General features: G+C 39.3%; 1 protein-coding gene across 1 annotated transcript in view; it reads left to right on the top strand.

The window, feature by feature from the left end:
- The first annotated feature begins 6,524 nt into the window (after positions 1-6,524).
- LOC148369792 (LHFPL tetraspan subfamily member 4 protein-like) overlaps positions 6,525-20,914 on the top strand; it is a 44,552-nt gene continuing 30,162 nt past the window's right edge. Inside the window, exon 1 of the mRNA XM_088331989.1 lies at positions 6,525-7,668. Within this exon, the coding sequence (XP_088188115.1) occupies positions 7,254-7,668 (415 nt within the window). The 5' untranslated portion in view covers positions 6,525-7,253. The remainder of the gene's footprint in view (positions 7,669-20,914) is intronic.

The raw sequence follows: 20,914 nt of genomic DNA, 5'->3' as shown, positions 1-20,914 counted from the left end.
TTTCAATACGGCGAATCCCATTAACACAACATGTGAGGCGAGCTACGAAACGGGCAGCGGTTGTAGATTCGGAGCTACCCCATTTTGGCTGCTCGCCGTTTTTTGTACCATTGCTGCACCCATCTGTGTCACAAGGCCTAGGGATTCTCCACAAAAACTACCAAAACTTGTCTAAAAACCTTTTTGACCTCTTAACATCTACACCAATTGGGTGACTGGCTTGGTAGGGTGCTGGTGTGCTTCAGATGCATCAGAGCGCAGGAGGTCAAAGATGAGAACAGTTGTCTTCAAAATGCATTATCTTGTAAAATAGCTTGAATATACCAATGACATATATATATATATATATATATATATATATATATATATATATATATATATATATATATATATATATATATATATATATATATATATATATATATATATATATATATAGGTATTATGCAAAAACACCTACTATTTTGTTTTATAATTTGGGAATCTCTTTAACAACACTAAATAGTTGTAGGGGATTCGAGTTCTCTGATTCAGCACTCATTCAGGCTACTAATTTGGTACTAACATACAGCATTTTCCTTTTCATGAAATAACTTTTGAAGCTTTTGAGTTCCGTGCAGCACACCAGTTTGTTCACCTGAGCACATTTCTTTTTTATGCTTCAACGTTTACAGTGGGACCTCGCTACTTCGCGGTTCCACGTTCGCGGGTACAGAGCTTCGCGGGTCTAAAAAAAATAAATAAATAAAATAAAATAATTTAAAAATAAATAAATGAATTACATATATATATATATATATATATATATATATATATATATATATATATATATATATATATATATATATATATATATATATATATATATATATATATATATAGTTTAGAAGGCCGGCCAGCTCTAGGAAGAGACCTGGTGGTTCCAAATATCTTCCATTTACGAATAATGGAGGCCACTGTGCTCATTGGGACCTTCAAAGCAGCAGACATTTTTCTGTATCCTTCCCTAGATTTGTGCCTCAAGACAATCCTGTCTACAGACAGTTCTTTTGACTTCATGCTTGGTGTTTGTGCTCTGACATGCACACTCAACTGTGGGACCTTATATAGACAGGTGTGTGCCTTTCCAAATCATGTCCAATCAACTGAATTTACTGCAGGTGGACTCCAATTAAGCTGTAGAAAGATCTCAAGGATGATCAGTGGAAAAAAGATGCACCTGGGCTCAATTTTGAGCTTCATGGCAATAGCTGTGAATACTTATGTAAATGTGATTTCTTAGTTTTCTATTTTTAATAAATTCAAAAAAAGTAAAAAAAAAACTTTTTCACATTGTCATAATGGAGTATTTTGTGTAGAATTTTGAGATAAGAGAATGAGGCTGTAACATAACAAAATGTGGAAAAAGTGAAGCGCTGTGAATACTTTCCGGATGCTCTGTATATATATATATATATATATATATTTTTTTTAAGCATTTTTGACGGGGCGTCGCTACTTCGCGGATTTTTACTTTTCACGGGTGGTTTTGGTCCCCATTAACCGCGATAACCGAGGGATTACTATTTTTACGTTTCAACCATGGAGTTAATTTTATTTATGGCCAACAATTTATATTCGATTGCGGCGCTGTGCAGATTAACAACCACAAAAGAACCCACAAAATTCTTAGTTGTGTAACTAAATGGTAGCAGTGGAGGATTTTTCCACAACGTTTAACAAGATGAGAATTAACGATTAAATTACATTCGTTGTGTACATGCCAATTATGCGGGGAAAATAGGTCAAAACCACAAAACAACAACAAAATTAAGAGGATGGCGGGGGAGGGTTCGGACTCACCAGTTTCCCCCTTTTCTCGACATTACTCAGTTTGTTGCTATAGTGACACTGATAGGGCACTGTAATTGTATTGGGCTGCGTAATTTATAAAGTGGTAAGCATTTTACCCAGGTACCACTTTTTGGGTTTTTTTTGCATGTGGAGCCAGTTTCTCACTTGCCAACGTGCTATGAAAATTATCCATATCAATGAACAGAAAAATGTTTAGAGTATTTCTTCCTTCATGATAAATGCCTGACAATATGATGCTAATTCGAATGAATATGGGCAGGAAACCGTGAGCAGTACCTGATGGCCTAATTTGTTACCACCGAATTTAACCAAATAAATATACTTTAAAGCAATTTTCTTTACAACAGCCTTATCAATTCGAACTTGTTTGCTCTAGAGCTCTGACATCATTCAAGTGACACAACACTTTCCAAATGGCAAGTTTGCACGACATGCGAAAGACAACAATTGTAGTGACCAGCAATTGCATACTGCTAATTTCTGCCTGGGGATTGGCAAAAGTGGCTTTCCATTTGTGTTTTTCGCCACGTGTGTCACTGTTGGTATAATTTTGTCTGACTATTGCCCCGTTAGCGTTGGAGCTGCCGAAGGCTTTCCTTTTTTTGTTGGCTCTTGGATCGGTCCGCGTTGGCTGCCCACTTTGTAGCACCTGTTTTGCCGTGTCCTTTGGATAGTTCCTGTCTGGTTTCACCTTTATCGCCGTTGCTGCTTTTTGTTCTTGGTTCCCAGTAAGCCTGGCTGCTTGCTGTATGATCTTTGGTCTACCAGCCTTGAATTTTCCCGTCAAAGCTGCCGCCATTGTTAATCGGTTCCAGTTAGCCCCTCAGCTCTCCATTTATCTTTTTGCCAGTTCACTCTTTTTTGCACCTTGCCCTTTGTTACAAAATTTCGCTTCCACCAGGAACACAAAACCTGGGCATTCTCCACAAAAACTACCAAAACATAGCTTAAAAAAAATGAGTAACCTTATCGATCAATTAACACCTTAAACAACATGGCTTGCTACGGTGTGGGTCTTCCTCAGATTATGAACTGTTGCTCAGGATGATAAAGACAAAAATGCATTAACTTTGAAAATATTTGGAAAATACCAATGAAATGTATCAAGATTTTATGCAAAAACAATGTACTATTTCTGCACTTTTCGCTCATTTAACTATTCTCAATTACCATTAAATGTTCAGCCACTGTTGCACGATTTTGTTCTCAAAATCATAAATTAGTAATAGCCGGAAGGCGGCTGCATCTGTCCCAAACATCCACTTTTAATGATCAAAGAACAAAAGCTTTAATACTTAACGTATCATCTGGTCTTTAAGAAAACAAGTCTCAGAAGCACACAGTAAGTTGGTTCGGGTTGCGATTTGCAGGGCAAAGTATGGGTTTCGCATGTTGTAGATTGAAAGCAAAAATTACAACCTCACACTCGCGCAGAAGGTTGTAGGTTAAACCCAAACTATTAATTTATTGGTAAAAAAATGATGGTAGCCTTTAAAGCAATGGTTCCCAAACTTTTGCAGTGTGGTGCCCTTTTGGCTCCCCAGTGTATTCCTAGTTTTTTTTTTTTACCTCACCGTTCTTTTCTTCTTTATCTTTTATTTGGAATCTTTTTTACATGCCGTTTTTTTTTTTTAAGGTCCTGGTTCAAATGACTTGTGTTTCCTCTGGACCTAGCGACTACGTGAAAGCAAATTCGGCAACGGGCGTCTTCTTCTGTTCCACTTCGTCAAAACCAAGATAGGTCCACACAATTGATGTACCGCCCTTCTTTGGTGCAAGCTTCATTTCCTTCTCGTTTGTTGTCTCTGGGACTATGTTTACGAGTCAGCCATGACACTCAATGAGCTCACACGGTGGGTGTGGCATAGTGTGGTGCTTGCAAACTTTGAATTGCGTTTATTGGCTTGTGCTATTACTAAAACTTGCCTTTGATTAGTTGGTACTTTTAAAATTTGAACAGTAACAATTGTGATTGCCCAAAACTCCATCACTCACTAAAAAACCTAGAAAAAAACGCAGTGCTTTGCGGTTTCACAACTGCACTACGTTCAAAATTCTGACTTCGACTTTGGACTGCCGCCCCCCTACCGCCCCCCCCTACTGCCCCCCCTACTGCCCCCCCTACTGCCCCCCCTACTGCCCCCTTACTGCCCCCCCTACCGCGCCCTTCATCCTCACCCACCCCCCAGATCTTTCCACCACCCCCACTTTGGGAACTGGAGAAGGATGGACGCTGCTTTAACGTGGAACCTCAAAGTATTGTGTCCTGATAAGAACATTAACAGGGACTGTTTTTCATTTCGGCAAGTTTGTATTTCTATTATGAGGATCAATGCCTCAATATGTGGCTTTTTTTTTAAATGCTTTTTGACTAAAGTAGTTAATTTTAGAGTAACGGACTACTTTTTTCCAGTTTTTCACCCAACACTGTTGAAAACCCTTATGGGTATTCCCAAAAAGGATTATTTTTTTCAATTAGGCACAGAACGGGTAGTGTTACTCCCCACATTTATGCAAATATGGTACACAATATTCCACATGCTAGTGGACAGGAGAAATTTAGTCTCAAAGTTAACCGTTCTGGCCTGTTTCCTATAGAGCTGTGATGTCACTTAAGGGAAACAAAACTTTCAAAATGTCAAATCCCATTAACACAGTATGTGAGGCAGCTCCGAAACCTTAGGCGTTTTGAGTGAACGGCGATTGCGTACCGCTTATTGCTGCTTTGAGCAATTGGAAATTTGCTTACCCTGTCTCTGTGACAGTTTTGTTGCAGTTGCGTGTTTCAACCTCAAAAAGCTGCTAGGATTAAGCATGCGTACTTTGCTTGCCTTTGCCTCCTTCAGGCTTTTCATTTGTCTATTTCCCAGCGTGTGTCGCGATTGGTAGAATTTTGTCTGGCTAGCTCCACATTGCCGTCGGGATGCTGAGTGCTCTCCTTTTTTTGTTCTCAGTTGGGCTTGTTGGCTGCCAACCTACTCGCCTGGGTGCTCACTGCATGTTTTTTGGTCCGCCAGCCTAGTGTTCTTCCGCCGAGAGTGTGAACACCTTTCATGACTCCTCCCTTTTAGCCCCCTTTTGACATCTCTTCTTGTGTTATTTTTGTTTGTTAGCCCCTTTTTGGCTGCTAGCCCTTTGCTGTACCAACACTGCATCCACCTGTGGCACAACACCTAGGCATTCTCACAAAAACTACCAAAATCTAGATTAGAACAATTTTGCTAGGGTTCTGGTGTTAAGACACACTTCTATTCCAAAGCGTATGATTGATGCCCACATCATATTCTGTTTTGTCCTGTCTTTTTCCGACGCCTGCCTGGCGATACAAAGGAGAAGAATGATTTGGGATGGGTCAGCGGACCAGCGTCTGACCTGCAGCATGTCAACCCCTGCATTTACCAGCTGGCAGAGATGGGAGGCAGCGTTGTGGCCGTCATAGACTTTCTGGACTGGTTTGCAGGCTGGGGGCGTCGTTGATGTCATGCACTTTCCGGACATTTTCAACATCTTACCTAATGTTTACTATTATGTGTACAGTAATGTTAATTGTAATTCACCCCTGGTCAATCCTGGAAGGGGGATTACCACATGTGAGGTCCTTGCTCAAGGTTTCTCTTTTCTCCTCACACTGAGGTTTTTGAGCTGTTCCTTGCCCGCATGCTTGTTTAAGATCAGGTAATTGTGTAATTTTGTAATTGTAATCCTGTGCAGTCCTTTGAGACATTTTTGTGATTAAGGGCTATATAAATAAATGTGACTTGACTTGACTTGGTGTTCCTCCAATGACGTCATTTTATATATATATATATATATATATATATATATATATATATATATATATATATATATATATATATATATATATATATATATATATATATATATATATATATATATATATATATATATATGCCCTGCGATTGGCTGGCAACCAGTTCAGGGTGTCCCCTGCCCACTGCCCGATGATTGCTGGGATGGGCTCCAGCACCCCCGCGACCCTACTGAGGATAAGCGGTGCAGCTAATGAGATGAGATGAGATATATATATATATATATATATATATATATATATATATATATATATATATATATATATATATATATATATATATATATATATATATATATATATATATATATATATATATATATATATATATATATATATATATATATATATGAGAGAGACAGAGAGAGAGAGAGAGAGAGAGAGAGAGAGAGAGAAAGATTTTACACAAAAAAACAGGTACTTTTCTCTCAATTTGCATGTTTAAGAATTTGCATGTTTAAGAACTTGGGGATACCTTTAATTTGAATTCACAACCAAGCCTACCAAGATCCTCCAAACCCCCCAACCAACTCGAGCACTCTGGGGGGTGCAGACGTGGATGCAACACCTTGCTGTCATCAGTGAGAAGAATGAGACAGAGAGAGAGAGAGAGACAGACAGAGACAGAGAGAGAGAGAGAGAGAGAGAGAGAGAGAGAGGGAGAGAGAGAGAGAGAGTGAGAGAGAGAGAGAGAGAGAGAGAGAGAGAGAGAGAGAGAGAGAGAGAGAGAGAGAGAGAGAGAGAGAGAGAAAGAGAGAGAGAGAGAGAGAGAGAGAGAGAGAGAACGCCGAGACAAGCGAGCGCAGCTACCCGTTGTGGATGAAGGCTGCAAGACGCGAAATAGGAGGATGCTGATAATGACGGTTATGGAGTCAAGGGGGTGGACGATTGTGGATTTACAAGAAAGGACTGCTCAAATTTGACAAAAGGGGCTTTTTTACCCCCCACCTCTCCAGATTACGCCTCGTCTCAATCTCCCGCATCTGCTCTCCTTTCTTCTTCTCTTTTATATTTAACCCCTTTGATTTCGTGGCCATTTAGGCGAGATCAGAAGGGGGTAGCACCACGGATGCATGGGAAGGTAAAAGAGTGGGGCGAAACGGGTGGAATAAGTGCCCATTTCCATCTTTCAATTCATCCACCTTTCTTGGACGCTGATAGCGTAATCTTTTGGATAGGAAAGAGCACGAAAAGCAGCTTAAAAAGAAAACATCAAGCCTGGGACTTTGACAAAAAGAAAACCCCCTCTTTTTTGTGTTTTTTTAAGCATTCATGGTGTAGCCCCAAGGAAAACGAGCAATGTTGAATCACTTGTCGTGGTGAATTATTCATTAGGTTACTATAGGTAGGCAATGGTTTTTTAGTATTTTCACCACGTAGCATTTTTGTCTCTCTTCATGGAAAGCCTATATTAAAACAAACAAAAGAACACATGGCTTGCATTTAGGTGAACAGAGTGTTTTCGGTGCATTCGATTGCTGCTCTGGAAGAACAAAAAACGGGGGCGTGGAGAAAGGGAGAGATTTTATTTCTTTCTTTCTTTTTTCTTTTTTAAAGAAGAAGAACAAACATGTTGCCTTCCCAGGACGCCTCCAAGATCTATCATGGCAATTACAACTACAACTACAACCCCCGGGCCGTCGGTGTGCTGTGGGCCATCTTCACCATCTGCTTCGCCATCGTCAACGTGGTGGTCTTCATCCAGCCCTACTGGATCGGCGATAGCGTCAACACGCAGCAGGTTGGCTATTTTGGCCTCTTCCACTATTGCGTGGGCACTGGGCCCTCGCCCAGCCGGGAGCTCACCTGCGTGGGCAGCTTCTCCGACTTTAGCTCCATCCCTTCAGGAGCTTTCAAGGCGGCTTCGGTTTTTGTGCTGCTCTCCATGGTCCTGATCATCGGCTGCATCGCCTGCATGGCGCTTTTCTTCTTCTGCAACACTTCCACGGTGTACAAAACCTGCGCCTGGATGCAGCTGTTGTGCGGTAAGCGAGTACGCACGCGCCCCATGTAAGCGCCCACGCACACGCACACGCGGGAAACTCCATCTTTTGTTTGTTCCGTTTAGGTTTGCACAGTGGTGGGGGTCACTCGTTTTTTTCTGAATCCCACGGGATGATGCAAAAGTATATTTTGTTGAGGGATCCCCTCCAAGTAAGGGATGTGCAGGATTTAGGAACACGGACAAGCTCCATTCCCTGCCTTTCTACATTATAATGTGTCAGATTTCAAGGCTAACAAATACAAGAGATGGTCTCCTATTTTTACAGCGGTCAGGAATGTATGGCTCTTTTCATGATTACATCTGGGTCGAATATTAAAGTTCGCGTATCCCTCGACGGGGCACCACTTCCTGTGGGGTGTCTTGGGAAAGTACAGCCTGGCAGCGTCCATCCTTCTCCAGGCTGTTTTTTTTTTTGAGTAGGGTTTCCCCACACGGAACAAATACAAGTACTGGTTTCCAGGGTTACCACTAGTAGGAAAAGCCTCTTGACCTGACTCAGGACCTTTGATACAGCACTTTTATCATCTGGTCGCCGTTGTCGTTTGGTGCAAAGCGTCATCCAGCTCTTCAGAAATGAGCCAGGCCTCGACATTGACAGGCATCTGGGTTTGACAATACTAATATTAGATCTTAAATTAATGGAGAAAAGCTATTTTATTTGGAAGTTTTGATTATTAAATTGTACAATATGCATTGCATTAGTCGTGGATTTTATTTGTTTGTTGAAAAACGGAGATAGGTGGGAGTTTTAGAGGAAAATGATTTTGTCTTTTGTTGATCGGTCCCATTTACCCTCCCATTTGTGGCTCTCTGTTTGTTTGTTTTTGCCAGTTAGCCCCTAATATGCTGCTAGCCCTTAATGATGCCATTAGTGCATCCACCTGTGACACAATACCTAACCATTCTCCACAAAAACCTTGCTTAAAACACATGTAACCTCTTTGACCAAATAACGTGTAGAGACTAATATGGTTAGTCGCTTGCCAGCATGCAGGTGTTCCTCACATGACATCACAAAAATACATTTTCTTGGAAAAGAATTGGAATATACTGATGAAATCTAAATAGATGTAGTATTTTTCTCACATTTTGCATCATTTAGAATTTGGGAATACTTTTAATAAAAGGGCCGTCATAAAACTATTTGCGTCCTTCTAATTTTAGTGTAGGTGAAGCCAAAGTGACATAGTCCAAAATATTAAGGTCACGTTTACAGTCACGGTGTTGCAAAGCAATACCCCGTTTTCGGTGTACGTCTTTATGGAATTCTGTATATGTAAACTCATTAAACAATGTATGTTCACTGTTGAGACACTTTGTGATGAAAACCCACAGAACAAACCGTAAATACCCCAAAATCCAGCCAAGCACCCAGAGCAATTTGATTGACTGTGCAGTAAGGGTGGGGCATATCTCTGCAAAGTTTTTTTTCTTGTAATTGTTTTAATATAGTATTACAGTGTCCGTTGTGAATGGTCCCCCAAGGGCAACTTGATGTATGAACTGGTGTGTTTAATTGAGTTAATTATTTCGAGTTGAGGTAGTTTTCCTTAACCGTTTCTGGAGAAACAACTGCTTTTTTACAATCCTCATAGTATTCACTGGGGTTCGCAGATAGACTGACAACAGGCGACGGACAGGAGTGGGTTTGAATAGGGACAGGGAGCCAATCAGAGTCTGAGGCAGTTGGCGCCAAAAGAGTGGACACAGGTGATTCACACCAGTAATCATTAAAAAAGGAGTTCATTTCCTAATCCCCAAAAATTAGTTTTGGAGGGTTTGTTTTCCTCATGAATGCAACAAAACATTTAACTTTGAGGGAATAGTTTTACAATAAGTCTTTAATGTATCATTGAGGGACGATTTACATAATGAACAAATAAATAATTGAGATCGATTTATGAACTCATACCTTATTTCCCCAAAACGCTACACCATGTATTTATTGTACAATATATATTCAAAATTAACGTTTTATAATATATATTTTAAAGATACATTGTGTAATATTTGACCACTATTTGGCACTGTATTGTCTAATGCAAACAAAACCCAATGCCAAATGAGCACAGCGTAGCAGCAAGACAAGTGTGGGGCGACTACTGGCTATGGATTCTGCTGTGTAAAAGAAATACAAATTTCTCCACCTATGAATTTTTCTAAACATTAGCATTGGTATGATGATTTGTGTATTTTTTTGCCTATTATTCAAGTCAATGTTGTTGTTGGTTTATTTTTTTTTTATTTTTTTTATTTTTTACTGGATAATGGTTTTTTGTACCACTAATAACTAGATATTACACACTGTCCCTTTAGGCTGCTCATTTTGTGAAATTACAAACTAACCTTATCAAAAGTGATTAATTAAACAAAAACATGTATTTGGTGTTCTTGGTATATTCTAGTATTAATTGTTTTGTTTTTTTACTCAACTATATCATCATTTCCTTTTTCTTTAATTGGCTGCCAGAGGAAAAAGTATAGACGCATCTGCTCCAAGGGCAAGTGTGGAAATATATTTTGCATAATCCCAGGCTTCTTGTAGCAGTAATTTGTGATTTGAACTACTCATATTTGATTTTACAGAATTGACGCAGTGTGGGAATAGATTCCTGTGATTATTCACGCCAACAAATAAAGCATAACCAGAGCTCTCATGTTGATATTTGAGCGTGTCAAGAATGCAGCCCCATTACGGTGTTATCCTGATGAAATGCAAATCAGCGCCATCCATCCCATCACTGCCTGAACTGCCTGATGCAGTGTGACGGGAAAAACAGTTTGGGATTTCACGTCCTGTGACTGAGGATTTTTTATTTATTTTTTTATGATTCGTACTGCTATTTTGAGGGACGATTCCAGGTCGATGGGATTACTGTTCTCGACGCAGGTTAGGTTTTTTTCCTTCTTGTCGTCGTGTTTGGATTACGTTCTCTCACTGAACTGAGTGAGCGTCCGGTGTTAATGTCTGCCTGAACACGGGATTGTCCGTGCAAGAGCAAGGAAGGTAATCTACTAATTACCCTGCAAATATATTGTTATAATCGGAGACAGGAAACAAAAGTTGCCGCCTGGACGGGATATGGAAGCCTCCTTTCGTGGTCTCGTCATTTTCATTTCAACTGCCACACCAAGTTTTTTTTCTGGTTTCTTGTTTGGACATTTTGTTAGTAGTTCATTGCCCGCTTGTAAATTTGTGACTTTGTACCTTGCATTTTCTCTTCTTCTTCTTCTTTGTAGTTTGGACTTCATCAAGTTTTGTTGTTTGGACACTTTGTTGTTTGGTGAACCGTTGTTTGTCACTTAGTACCTTTCTTTTGTTATTTAAAATCATCTCTCTTTTTGAGCACCCCGCCTTTGTTACTGCTTCCACCACTTGGGTCGAATTGCAAAAACCGAACCGTTAAATGCAAAATAACTTTGACACTGAATACATAAAACCATTTAATATATTTGATTTGGATATTTCCATGATGACAGCCTCCATTGATTTGATGTTATTTAGGGGACCTTACTCATTTTTGCATTTAAAATAGCACAATTTCTTTTTTTCATTGTCTTTTTTGAGCTCACACTTTTAACATGACATGATTAATGAGCTTAGTTGAGCAGGTTTTCTCTTTAGTGGCCTTCAGTTGATGGAGCAGATGGGGAAAGTTGGAGGAGATATCAATTAAGCACAAGGCATTAGTAAAATTGCCCACACTTAAGCTTGAAAACTGCTCCAATTGATTGTCCCGAGGAACAGGAAGAGGATGCATCTATTATCAGCGGTATTGCCTAGTGCCATAAAACCAGTGGAAATATGATGACTCCACTAGTGCGCATCAATCGGGTGAAGATTCTAAAATTAATCGCAAATCCTGCTGGAATGTGCCTATGTCCATCTCTGCATTGCAGAAACAAAAAAGTGAAATTTTTTTTCCCCCAACTTGCTTTTCTCTGTTAAACGACTAAATGTTGTTTGTTATTTTTATCATAGCTGCACTTTTTGAAACAATAAAAAATATTTGAATAATTTTGGTGAGGTATTTATAGTTCAAAAAGAGTTTAAGCGCATCCTCTTTTAACATTGCTCCATAACGTCCATCCATTCATCATCCATTGTCTGCGCCGCTTATCCTCAGTAGGGTACCGGGACTTCATAACGTGCCATACTTAAATAGGCAAAGTTGTGGTATTTTTTATAATATTTTTGTAATGCATTCATCATTAAATTATAAAACATTCACTGAGTTATTATCTTACTAAACACAGACTACCCTTAATAAATATGTTATAATTACAAGAGGATAAATGGTCATCTTAAGGGAATGGCGAGGTCATCAACAATGGATTGGGGAAACACTGTCAGAGTCATACGAAACGATAACAAGATACAGTAGGTGCGATGAAATGCTGAACACAAAAACAGACATTCCAATAGATCTTCCTTCCTGCTATCACTTCAGTAAACGATAAACACAATTCCACAATGTTTTATTTTGCGAATGTTTATCATTTTTGCAAAGTTTGTGACTGGATTACCATTTTGATTGTTTCTGCAGCAATCTACATATTGGTAAGTGTCGATTAATGTTTGACAGCACTTAACACTTAATCGTTATTGCAATTTTAAAGTCCTATTGCAATTTATGTGCTATTCCTTATAAATCATCAACTCCAAAAATGGTGGTATTGTTGCATCATTTGAAAATCTACCTTAAATTCTGCATTACAAGCGGCTAATTTTTTGTTTAACGCTTTGCGGAGGAGTACCGCCTGGCAGGCCCATCTTTCTCCAGGCTGTTTATTGGTAGGGGGTTTGCTCCCCCAATGGGCACAGAAAGTACTGGTTTTCATGGTTACCAGTAGCAGGAGAAGCCTCCTGATCTGACTCAGATACAGGACATTCATCATCTGCTCGCCAGTGTTTTTGTAAAGCGTCATCCAGCTCTTCAAAAATGAGCTGGACGTGAGTCAATACTGATGCTAGATCTTTAATCACTGGGGAAAAACAATTTTGTTCTGAAATCTTTAGTATCACATTGTGCAATACACATTCAAAAAAGTAAAATTGATTTCTTATTGGACAACGCATTTGAAAGACTGTCTTACTCATGTGAACTCTTCATTGCTGTAAAGAAGGAAGAGATGCCCAGCAAAAGTTAATCTCCCCGGATACTAAGTTGGATGCAGCACATCCTGTGGAGAATGACTTGACAACTCTGTTGTGTGATACCACCTTGTGTTTAACTTCGTTACTATATAAATGGATCAGATACAGTGTAATTATTTTGATAAAAATTTGAGAAATGCAATAAATAAACCCCATTATTGATGTCATTTTTGGATAAGTTGATGGCGTTTTTATTGTATGAATAGCCTTTTGCCCTCTGAGATGGAATTGCATGCTCTGCGCCGTTCGAATATGCACCCTAGTTGCTCCGGAATTGACGCGTTTGGTCCATTTGGCCTAAATTGGGGCCACTGTCAGTTCAAATTGGCCATCAATGTATTTGCGGTGGCATGGCTGGTCATTGGGTTGTGCCAGGGGACAAGCTGCTACAGCCAGCAGGCCTAAGGGGAGGATTAAATGATCATATTCAAGGTGGTGAACAGCATTAGGCTGAATTCCAAGTCTATTAGACAACTCAACTCTGCCACTAATGCTGTTTTATTTTAAAATCTTGAATCATTTGGTCAACTTATTCAATGCATTTTTTTCTTTTATTGAAACTATTTTCTCAATCTTTCCCACAGTGGTCACTACCTTTTCCAACACCTTCCGTCAAGTCAAGTAGTGTAGCTTCTGGTAATGCTCATGAACTGCATTCTCCTTCATATATCGAGCATGATTTTTCTCACAAAATATAACTTGTATACCAAAATTCTCAAGATTACAGGTCCTCGTATAAATAGGTACCTTTGTAATTGATGTAGCGAGCTCAGAGGAGTTCGGATAAGGTTAAGCTGAAAACGATGATGAAACATGGGAGCAAGGCCTGATCGCTGGCTTGCAGGCAGGCGTCTTGGCCGAGCAAACTGACAATGTGTCTTGGCATCTCTGATTTGAAAGTGGGCCAGCAAGACCTCCTTGCTTTGCTGAACTCAGATAATTTAAACAAGGTTAATGTACTTGGAGATGACAAATAACTTACCACCCAGCATCCTTGAAAGAACTGAAACAAAATCAATTGGCTTATCTAGATTTTTCTAGTATTGGTGTCAATTTTACACACTTTTAAACAGACAGTAAACAATATTAAAGGCGTGTGCGTCATTTGAGGTGTCTTTAAATATTTGAAGATAGAATAATTTTTCGATGTGAGATTTCGATTTCATTTGTTGACCCTCCTAAGACCGCCCTGGGGGGCAGTTATGGCCCATGATCACATTTTTACCAGCCCGCGGCAACTTTCATAAAATAATAATATGTGGCCCGCCAGCAATGTTGAACGTAGTATAGAATAAATGTGTACGAAAAAAAACGAATTCACCATTTTCACCAGTTGATGGCAGTAGCCCTTTTTCCCTGAAATGCAAAACATCTGTGTTTGCCTAATTTGCCAGGAGAGGCGGTTGAGAAATAATATAATATCAAAAGCCACTGCCAGACGCAGCATGAAAATTGTAAAAGTAAGAAAAATGAAAAATGAATCTTCAAAATTAGTCGCAACATGTTGTGTGTAGACCACAATTCACATTGATAATTGGACAGCAGGGTTGGGTAGGGTTACTTTAACTTGATTACTTTCAATTACTTTTGGATTACCCCAATACAGAGTATGCTAATAAAAGACAATAGAATCTCCGGCAAAACTAACATAAAATGCGACAGAAACGAAATGAAAATAAATCCAAACAGCTTGCCAACATCATTTTTGCCGTTCCATGTATTCTGTTACTCCTCAAGCCTGCACAAAATGTAATAATTTTATTCATATTTAGTTTCTTTTGTCTTTTATTAGCATATTTGGTATTGGAGTAATCCAAAAGTAATTGAAAGTAATCAATTTAAAGTAACCCTACCCAACCCTGTTTGAACAGCCTGCCAGCACAGCTTTGTGAGACAAGATACTGGAAAGTGTTGCTGTGTGCAGTGTGATGTTTACGTGGCGAGCAAGGAATTATCGATCAGTATTATTCTGGGCTCTTATAACCCTTTGACCTCAACCTGTCTTCCCTTTTTCTTTTCAGGTGATTTGTTCATTTGGTGTAATGTTGTATGTTGCAACATGATTGAAAATAAAAAATAATTGGAAAAATACAAATACAAACTGCTTATCGCAAGACGGAAGCTCACAAGTCAACCTGAGAGAGGAACCCTCACTCTTGTTAGCCACATGCTATCTTGTTGTGACAATACACATCTCATTACAGCAAATAAAATGATACCAGAATTTAAAAAAATAGCCTGAGTTTTCCTCTTTCCTAATACCTTTATCTCAGATCCAGCACCTTTATCATCTGTTCCCCATCGCTTTTCTGTGTAAAGCGTCTTCGGGCTCTTACACAATGAGCTGCACCTCGGCATTGATGGGCGGCAGTGTGTGACAATATTATTATAGATCCTTAATCACAGGGGAAAAACTATTTTGGTCCTAAATGTCGGGAATCACATCATACATTCACCCATAATGCAGTTGTCATTTTCAAAAAGTTAGAATACAGTGCAATCGAGTTCAAGTTGTGGACTTCCCAAGTTATTCCGTACTTTCACAGAACATGAATAATGGACACGAGTTAAATTCAAGAATCTAGACTAAGCCGGATGCTATCTCAGAAGAAAAGAACAGGTGTAGGGCAACAAATTCCCAAAAGACCTCAAAGTCTGTAAAGACATTTGCCTCTTGCGCTTTGACATGATTTTTTTTTTTTATTCCTTCAGCAAATCCTCTGTTGGTGAAGTGACTTTCAGGTTGTTATTAACCTCTCTTACTATCACTTTATTTTTAACAGAAACATTCCTTGAAACAAACAAGGCTTCGGGTTGGTATAACTTTTCATAGTCAAATCCAAGCACTTTTTAAGGACCTTCAAAGCCTATTCTCAAACTTCTCCAGTACGATTAAAAGAAGTAATCGATTGCGAATCGTGTCTTTTTCAGATCAACAAATGTATCTGTGATTTACAATTGTGATTTTTAAAGCATTTATAAAGACATATGATTGTTAGATCTTGAGTGAATCATGAATATATTTCTTTTTGAGACAAATCTCTTCCCGTATTTGTGTTTGGTAACATGGCAGTAATATGTAGCTTACGTTTTCAGTTGCAGAGAGTTATTCCCATTTCAATTTGCCATTAAGAAACACTGGTTTCATTTTTTGCATGGCCCATAGTAAATGTCAATGATTGATACATATTATTTGTGCTAATACACATTTAATAGTTCCCTGTTTAGGTGAAACTTAATAGGAAAATGCCATAAAAACTAATGACAGCAGCCCTTAATCACAAGTGAAGTGTCAGGGATTCGCAGTGGACCCAAACAGGAAACAGGAGTCATGGATATGTCTTCAAAATTATGGTATTTAACCACACATTCCTTAATAAGTGTTAAAAAAACAACGATAAAACTGTCTAAGCCATAAAACAAAACAAAAAAACAACCTCACAAACCAGGATAATGTTGAGGACCCAACAATGGGTGCTGTCCAAAGTGTCCTTATAAAGGTTTTGGATAATTAGGGACAGTTGTGGTGGTTGGACACAACAGTCTGAATTCCAAACCCAATAGGCCCCAATAAACACATTTTAATCACTGAGAATACAACATTAAAATTCAAGTATTTTTAAGGATTTAAAGCACCCATACATAACCTGAAGGCTATCTCAAATTTTTATGTCCACTATATAGTTTTCCTCTTCGGCACACGATTTTGTCCCACATGTCCCACTCAATTATTCCTATCCCCTTTTTTCTTTTTCAATTTTAATTCCTTCCAGGTGAAAATTAACACAGGAAATTCAGCAGACCATTAGTCGTAGCAGCCCTTTTCTCCATCAGCTCATCCATCGATTTCCTCGTTGCGTCTGACCTCGTACGTTGCAATATTAAACACAACTAAGCAGGACACTGGCGGTGGCACAGGGGACGAGCTTTGGCCTTACAAATGAACTGCGGGTATGTGCATGCACGAGTGGAATATGATTTTGTGTTATTTTAAAGAAATACATTATTAATTTCATTTGTAAAGCACATTTCAGCTAATGAATTGCCACTCAACACGCTGTATAAAACATACAGTGTACAATAAAACAATAAAATCCCCTTGTTTTCTTCCCCCCCAACAATCCAAAACACATAATACAGAGACACACAACGGTTCAAATAAAAAAAAAAAACACAATAAATAATAATATAAATAAAATACAATTGTTGCAAGGCACAGACTAACCATGTAGGGGAGACCGGGAACAGTTGTAACACATTTTGCTTTCTCCCTGCCCATTTTATGATCTTTTGTTCTACTCCTTTCAAACTTTAATACTTGGTACCTTGATTTATCCTTTACAAGTAAACGTCAATGGTTGAGTGCTAAGTAGCTCCAAAGATCTGTGACAGTCACTCAAACAGAGAGATGCTAAACTGTACCCAGTACCAGGTATGGTTGTAACGCTACTAGTGAAAGATTGTGAAAGTTGGATTCATTATTTCAAATAAGCTTCAAATAATCGAATATTTGAAGAATTCTTTATGTAATTTAAGAATGTGCTTGTGTCATATCTATCCTTTTGTATGGACAGCATTCCTAATCACAGTCCAACAAGCAGTTGTGGCAAATGTACAGTATAAGTCAGTGCCTGGTGTGTAGCCTTCGTGGGAAAATTACTTGCAATCAAAAAACATATGCACTTTTCTTTTCCTCCTTCCTTTTTTTGCCCTCACATTCGTCCATACAGATGATACAGAAGTTGTCATTTTTGGATGTGTTACAACTGTCCGCGTACCAATCAGCCATGATTAAGCTAACATTTTATCCATGTGATTGTTAGCTCACATAAAAAACATAGAATTGAAGCCAAGAATGTGGACATTACAGCCCGAGCCAAGTTTTTTTAATCTTAAGCATACTTGACAAGAAAGGAAAAGTTTGAAATCTTCCCTGAAAATGTGTGTTTTGACCATAAAATTAGGACTATGTCACTCAGAGTCTTTGGACGTCTTGTGTGAGGTCTAAATGGAAGGAGCAGTATCGTTGACCATTGGCATTGATGAAACTCTTTCAATTGGTCAAACTGTTACAACCGTCCACACATTACAACTGCCCCCAGTCCCACCAAAGAAAAGGGACCAGAGGGAAGCTTATCCACACAGGTTTGGCAGCTTATGGCCTCAGAATTTTAAACCATTGAAACACACCCAACCACTGTGGGTTCCACCATATGAGGAAACACTGAAATAATAAAACAATGCAGTAAAATGTTAGTAGGTCAAACAAGAGGAAGGCCACGATTGACGTGGATGAATGGTGTTATGAGTTCACTGCAGGAAAGAGGTCTAAACATAGTGGAAGCAAGAGCTCTTGTTGGTGATAGGAATGAGTGGAGAGGTGTTGTAAAAGGATAGTGGGATGTTTAGACGTGTTCTAAGGGATGGGCAGGACAACTGTATGATGCGGCAGGGGTAAACCAGTGAAAGCTGTCGGGCCCTGCTGTTGAACAGAAGAGTGTGTTGTGTCACCCTGACCCGAGTGACACGGCCGCTTTCTTGTGTCCCGTATCATCTGGAGGGACGAAAGCATCACCAACTTGGGTGCCGAGGTGCTAAACTTGTTTTGGTGTTTGGGCATTTGGGTTGGCCATGCATGGTCCACAACATTTTGTGTGTGTTTTTTGCTACTTTTTCCCTTTTCTATATTCTCTTTTTGTATGTGTTTGTCTTGCTGTCGGTTACCCTTCACGAGGGATATGACCAGGGTAGGTAGGTAGGTAGGTAGGAAGGTAGGTAGGTAGGTAGGTAGGTAGGTAGGTAGGTAGGTAGGTAAGTAGGTAGGTAGGTAGGTAGGTAGGTAGATAGGTAGGTAGGTTGGTTGGTAGGGATAGGTAGGTAGGTTGGTTGGTAGGGGTAGGTAGGTAGGTAGGTAGGTAGGTAGGTAGGTAGGTAGGTAGGTATAAACGGGCTATCGAGCTTCCTCTTATAAATATCAAGTGTCCTTGCAGAACTGATATCCACTGGCAGATTGTTCCACAAAGAGGAAAGACAGTTAAGACCTGTTTAAAAAATAGCACTTTAAAAACTATCCTGAAATGCACGGGGGATCCAATGCAGCAATTTTAAAACAAGTGTAATGAGAATTTTGTAGTAGCTGCAAGCTCGCAACGTTCTTTTTGGGAAGACTGGAGAGCAGGGCATTACAATAATCCAACTTCATGTCTGTCTGACAGAGAAATGGGCAGACTCTGGCTATATTATTCAGATGATGAAACCCAATTTTAGTTAGATTTTTTTGATATATTACATAAAAACTACCTCAGAGTAAAATAACGCCTACATTTTTAAAACACCGTGAAGGTCTAACATCTTGTAATGTCTCTCGCTTTAACAGACAAACAAACTAATAGTAACTAATACGAACATAATAGCGATCGAGGTTTTGGACTATTGGAATACAGATGCAAACTCAATTGTGAGTTTACAAGAAGCAGATGAGGATGTTACATCTACTTTGATATTAGTTTTGGTTCAACTGACTTTATGGGCATAATGTATGCTTTTATATTTTGGCATATTTCAACCCCATGCTGACTTTTTGGGGCCTCTGAACTAAAATTTCAGGAATCCACTGCTGCTCGTTGTTTACCAAGCAGTGACGTGCAATGGGGTTTTTGTCCAGCATGGCACATTTAGATTTACAAACAAATTAATTTACATCTCGTTTGAATTTCAATTGACGGATAAAAAAAAATCAACATATAAACCATAAAATAGAAAACATTGAGAGTACATGAAATAAGTGTATGTGCTGTTCCTTTGAAGTAAATGCATAAATAAAAAGGCAATCCACCATTGTGAAAAAAAGCTGCACATAATGAGAAAAAAAGTACTGGATGGCTTGACTTGCTGTTAGCTTTCTAATCCATCTATCCATTCTCTCCACCACTTATCCTCAGTAGGGTCGCAGGGGTGCTGAAGCCCATCCCAGCTATCTTCGGGCAGTGGGCAGGGAACACCCTGAGCTGGTTTCCAGCCAGTCGCAGGGCACACAGAGACAGACAACTCACTCGCTGATTCACACCTAGGGACAATTTGGACTGGTCAATAACCCTGACACGCATGTTTTTGGAATGTGGGGGGAAAGCACAGGGGGAACATGCAAAGTGCACAGGAAGATTCGATCCCATGACCTCAGAATTGTGCCGACTTGCTAATATTATTATGAATTAAATTATTTGGGGCTGAGGTGTGTGTCAAATCAGAAGCTTTGTGCCTTGCTTTGCATCTGCAGCCTCCTAGAACTGTACTACGTTACATACTAATTGTTTTAGAACTTTAATAATGTAATGTTTGTATTCAGCGATTTTGAAAAATAAAATCCCCCAAAATGTGAGGGTAAATGATAAAGAACTTTAACAATGAAGACATATAATTATTCGTTGTATTTTTAAATTTACATTTCCATGGTGTCAGTGGGGTACTGCCTCACTTAGCCTCCCTAACTGGACATCACTGATACTAATATCCTTTACAAATTAGTAGAGGATGGGGGCTGGGCATATTTCCATTCACTTTGTCTTTTTTAAATGATCAATAATATGTGTCATGGTTTGGTGCCTGCAGACCCTCCCCTTCTCCAACAGATGGCAGCATTGCTCCATTTTCCAGTCTCCCTCTCCACCCCTCGTTCCAGCTGCTCCCAATCATAATTAGTCACCGTCCACTATAAATACTACAGTCTCCCACTCCATGTCGACATTGCACTCAAGTCAAGTCAAGTCATTTTTATTTGTATAGCTTGCCTCTCCAAGACGACAAGCTCTTCGTTCCAAGACGTTGTTCTCCAGGCTTTTACCCCAAGATATTCATCACATCTTTCTCTCTTCCCATCCAAGACAACTTGCTTAGGTTTCTCTCTCAATCCCAGTCCCGCTATTCCTTGTCAGCAGTGATTCTCATGTTGCTTTTAAACGCCACCTGTTTGGGTTTGTTTGCATCATTGTGTTTAAACTCCTTTGTCTTGCATTTGGGTCTGTCTGACCAGTGCAAATTGTTTTGGATTATGTTTTATGGTTAAGTACAT

This window comes from Urocampus carinirostris, chromosome 3, assembly GCF_059441175.1.
Source record: "Urocampus carinirostris isolate Australia breed hairy pipefish chromosome 3, RoL_Ucar_1.0, whole genome shotgun sequence".
NCBI classification, from domain to species: domain Eukaryota; kingdom Metazoa; phylum Chordata; class Actinopteri; order Syngnathiformes; family Syngnathidae; genus Urocampus; species Urocampus carinirostris.
The sequence above is the reverse complement of the archived record's forward strand: the minus strand, read 5'-3'. Positions and strand labels throughout refer to the sequence as shown.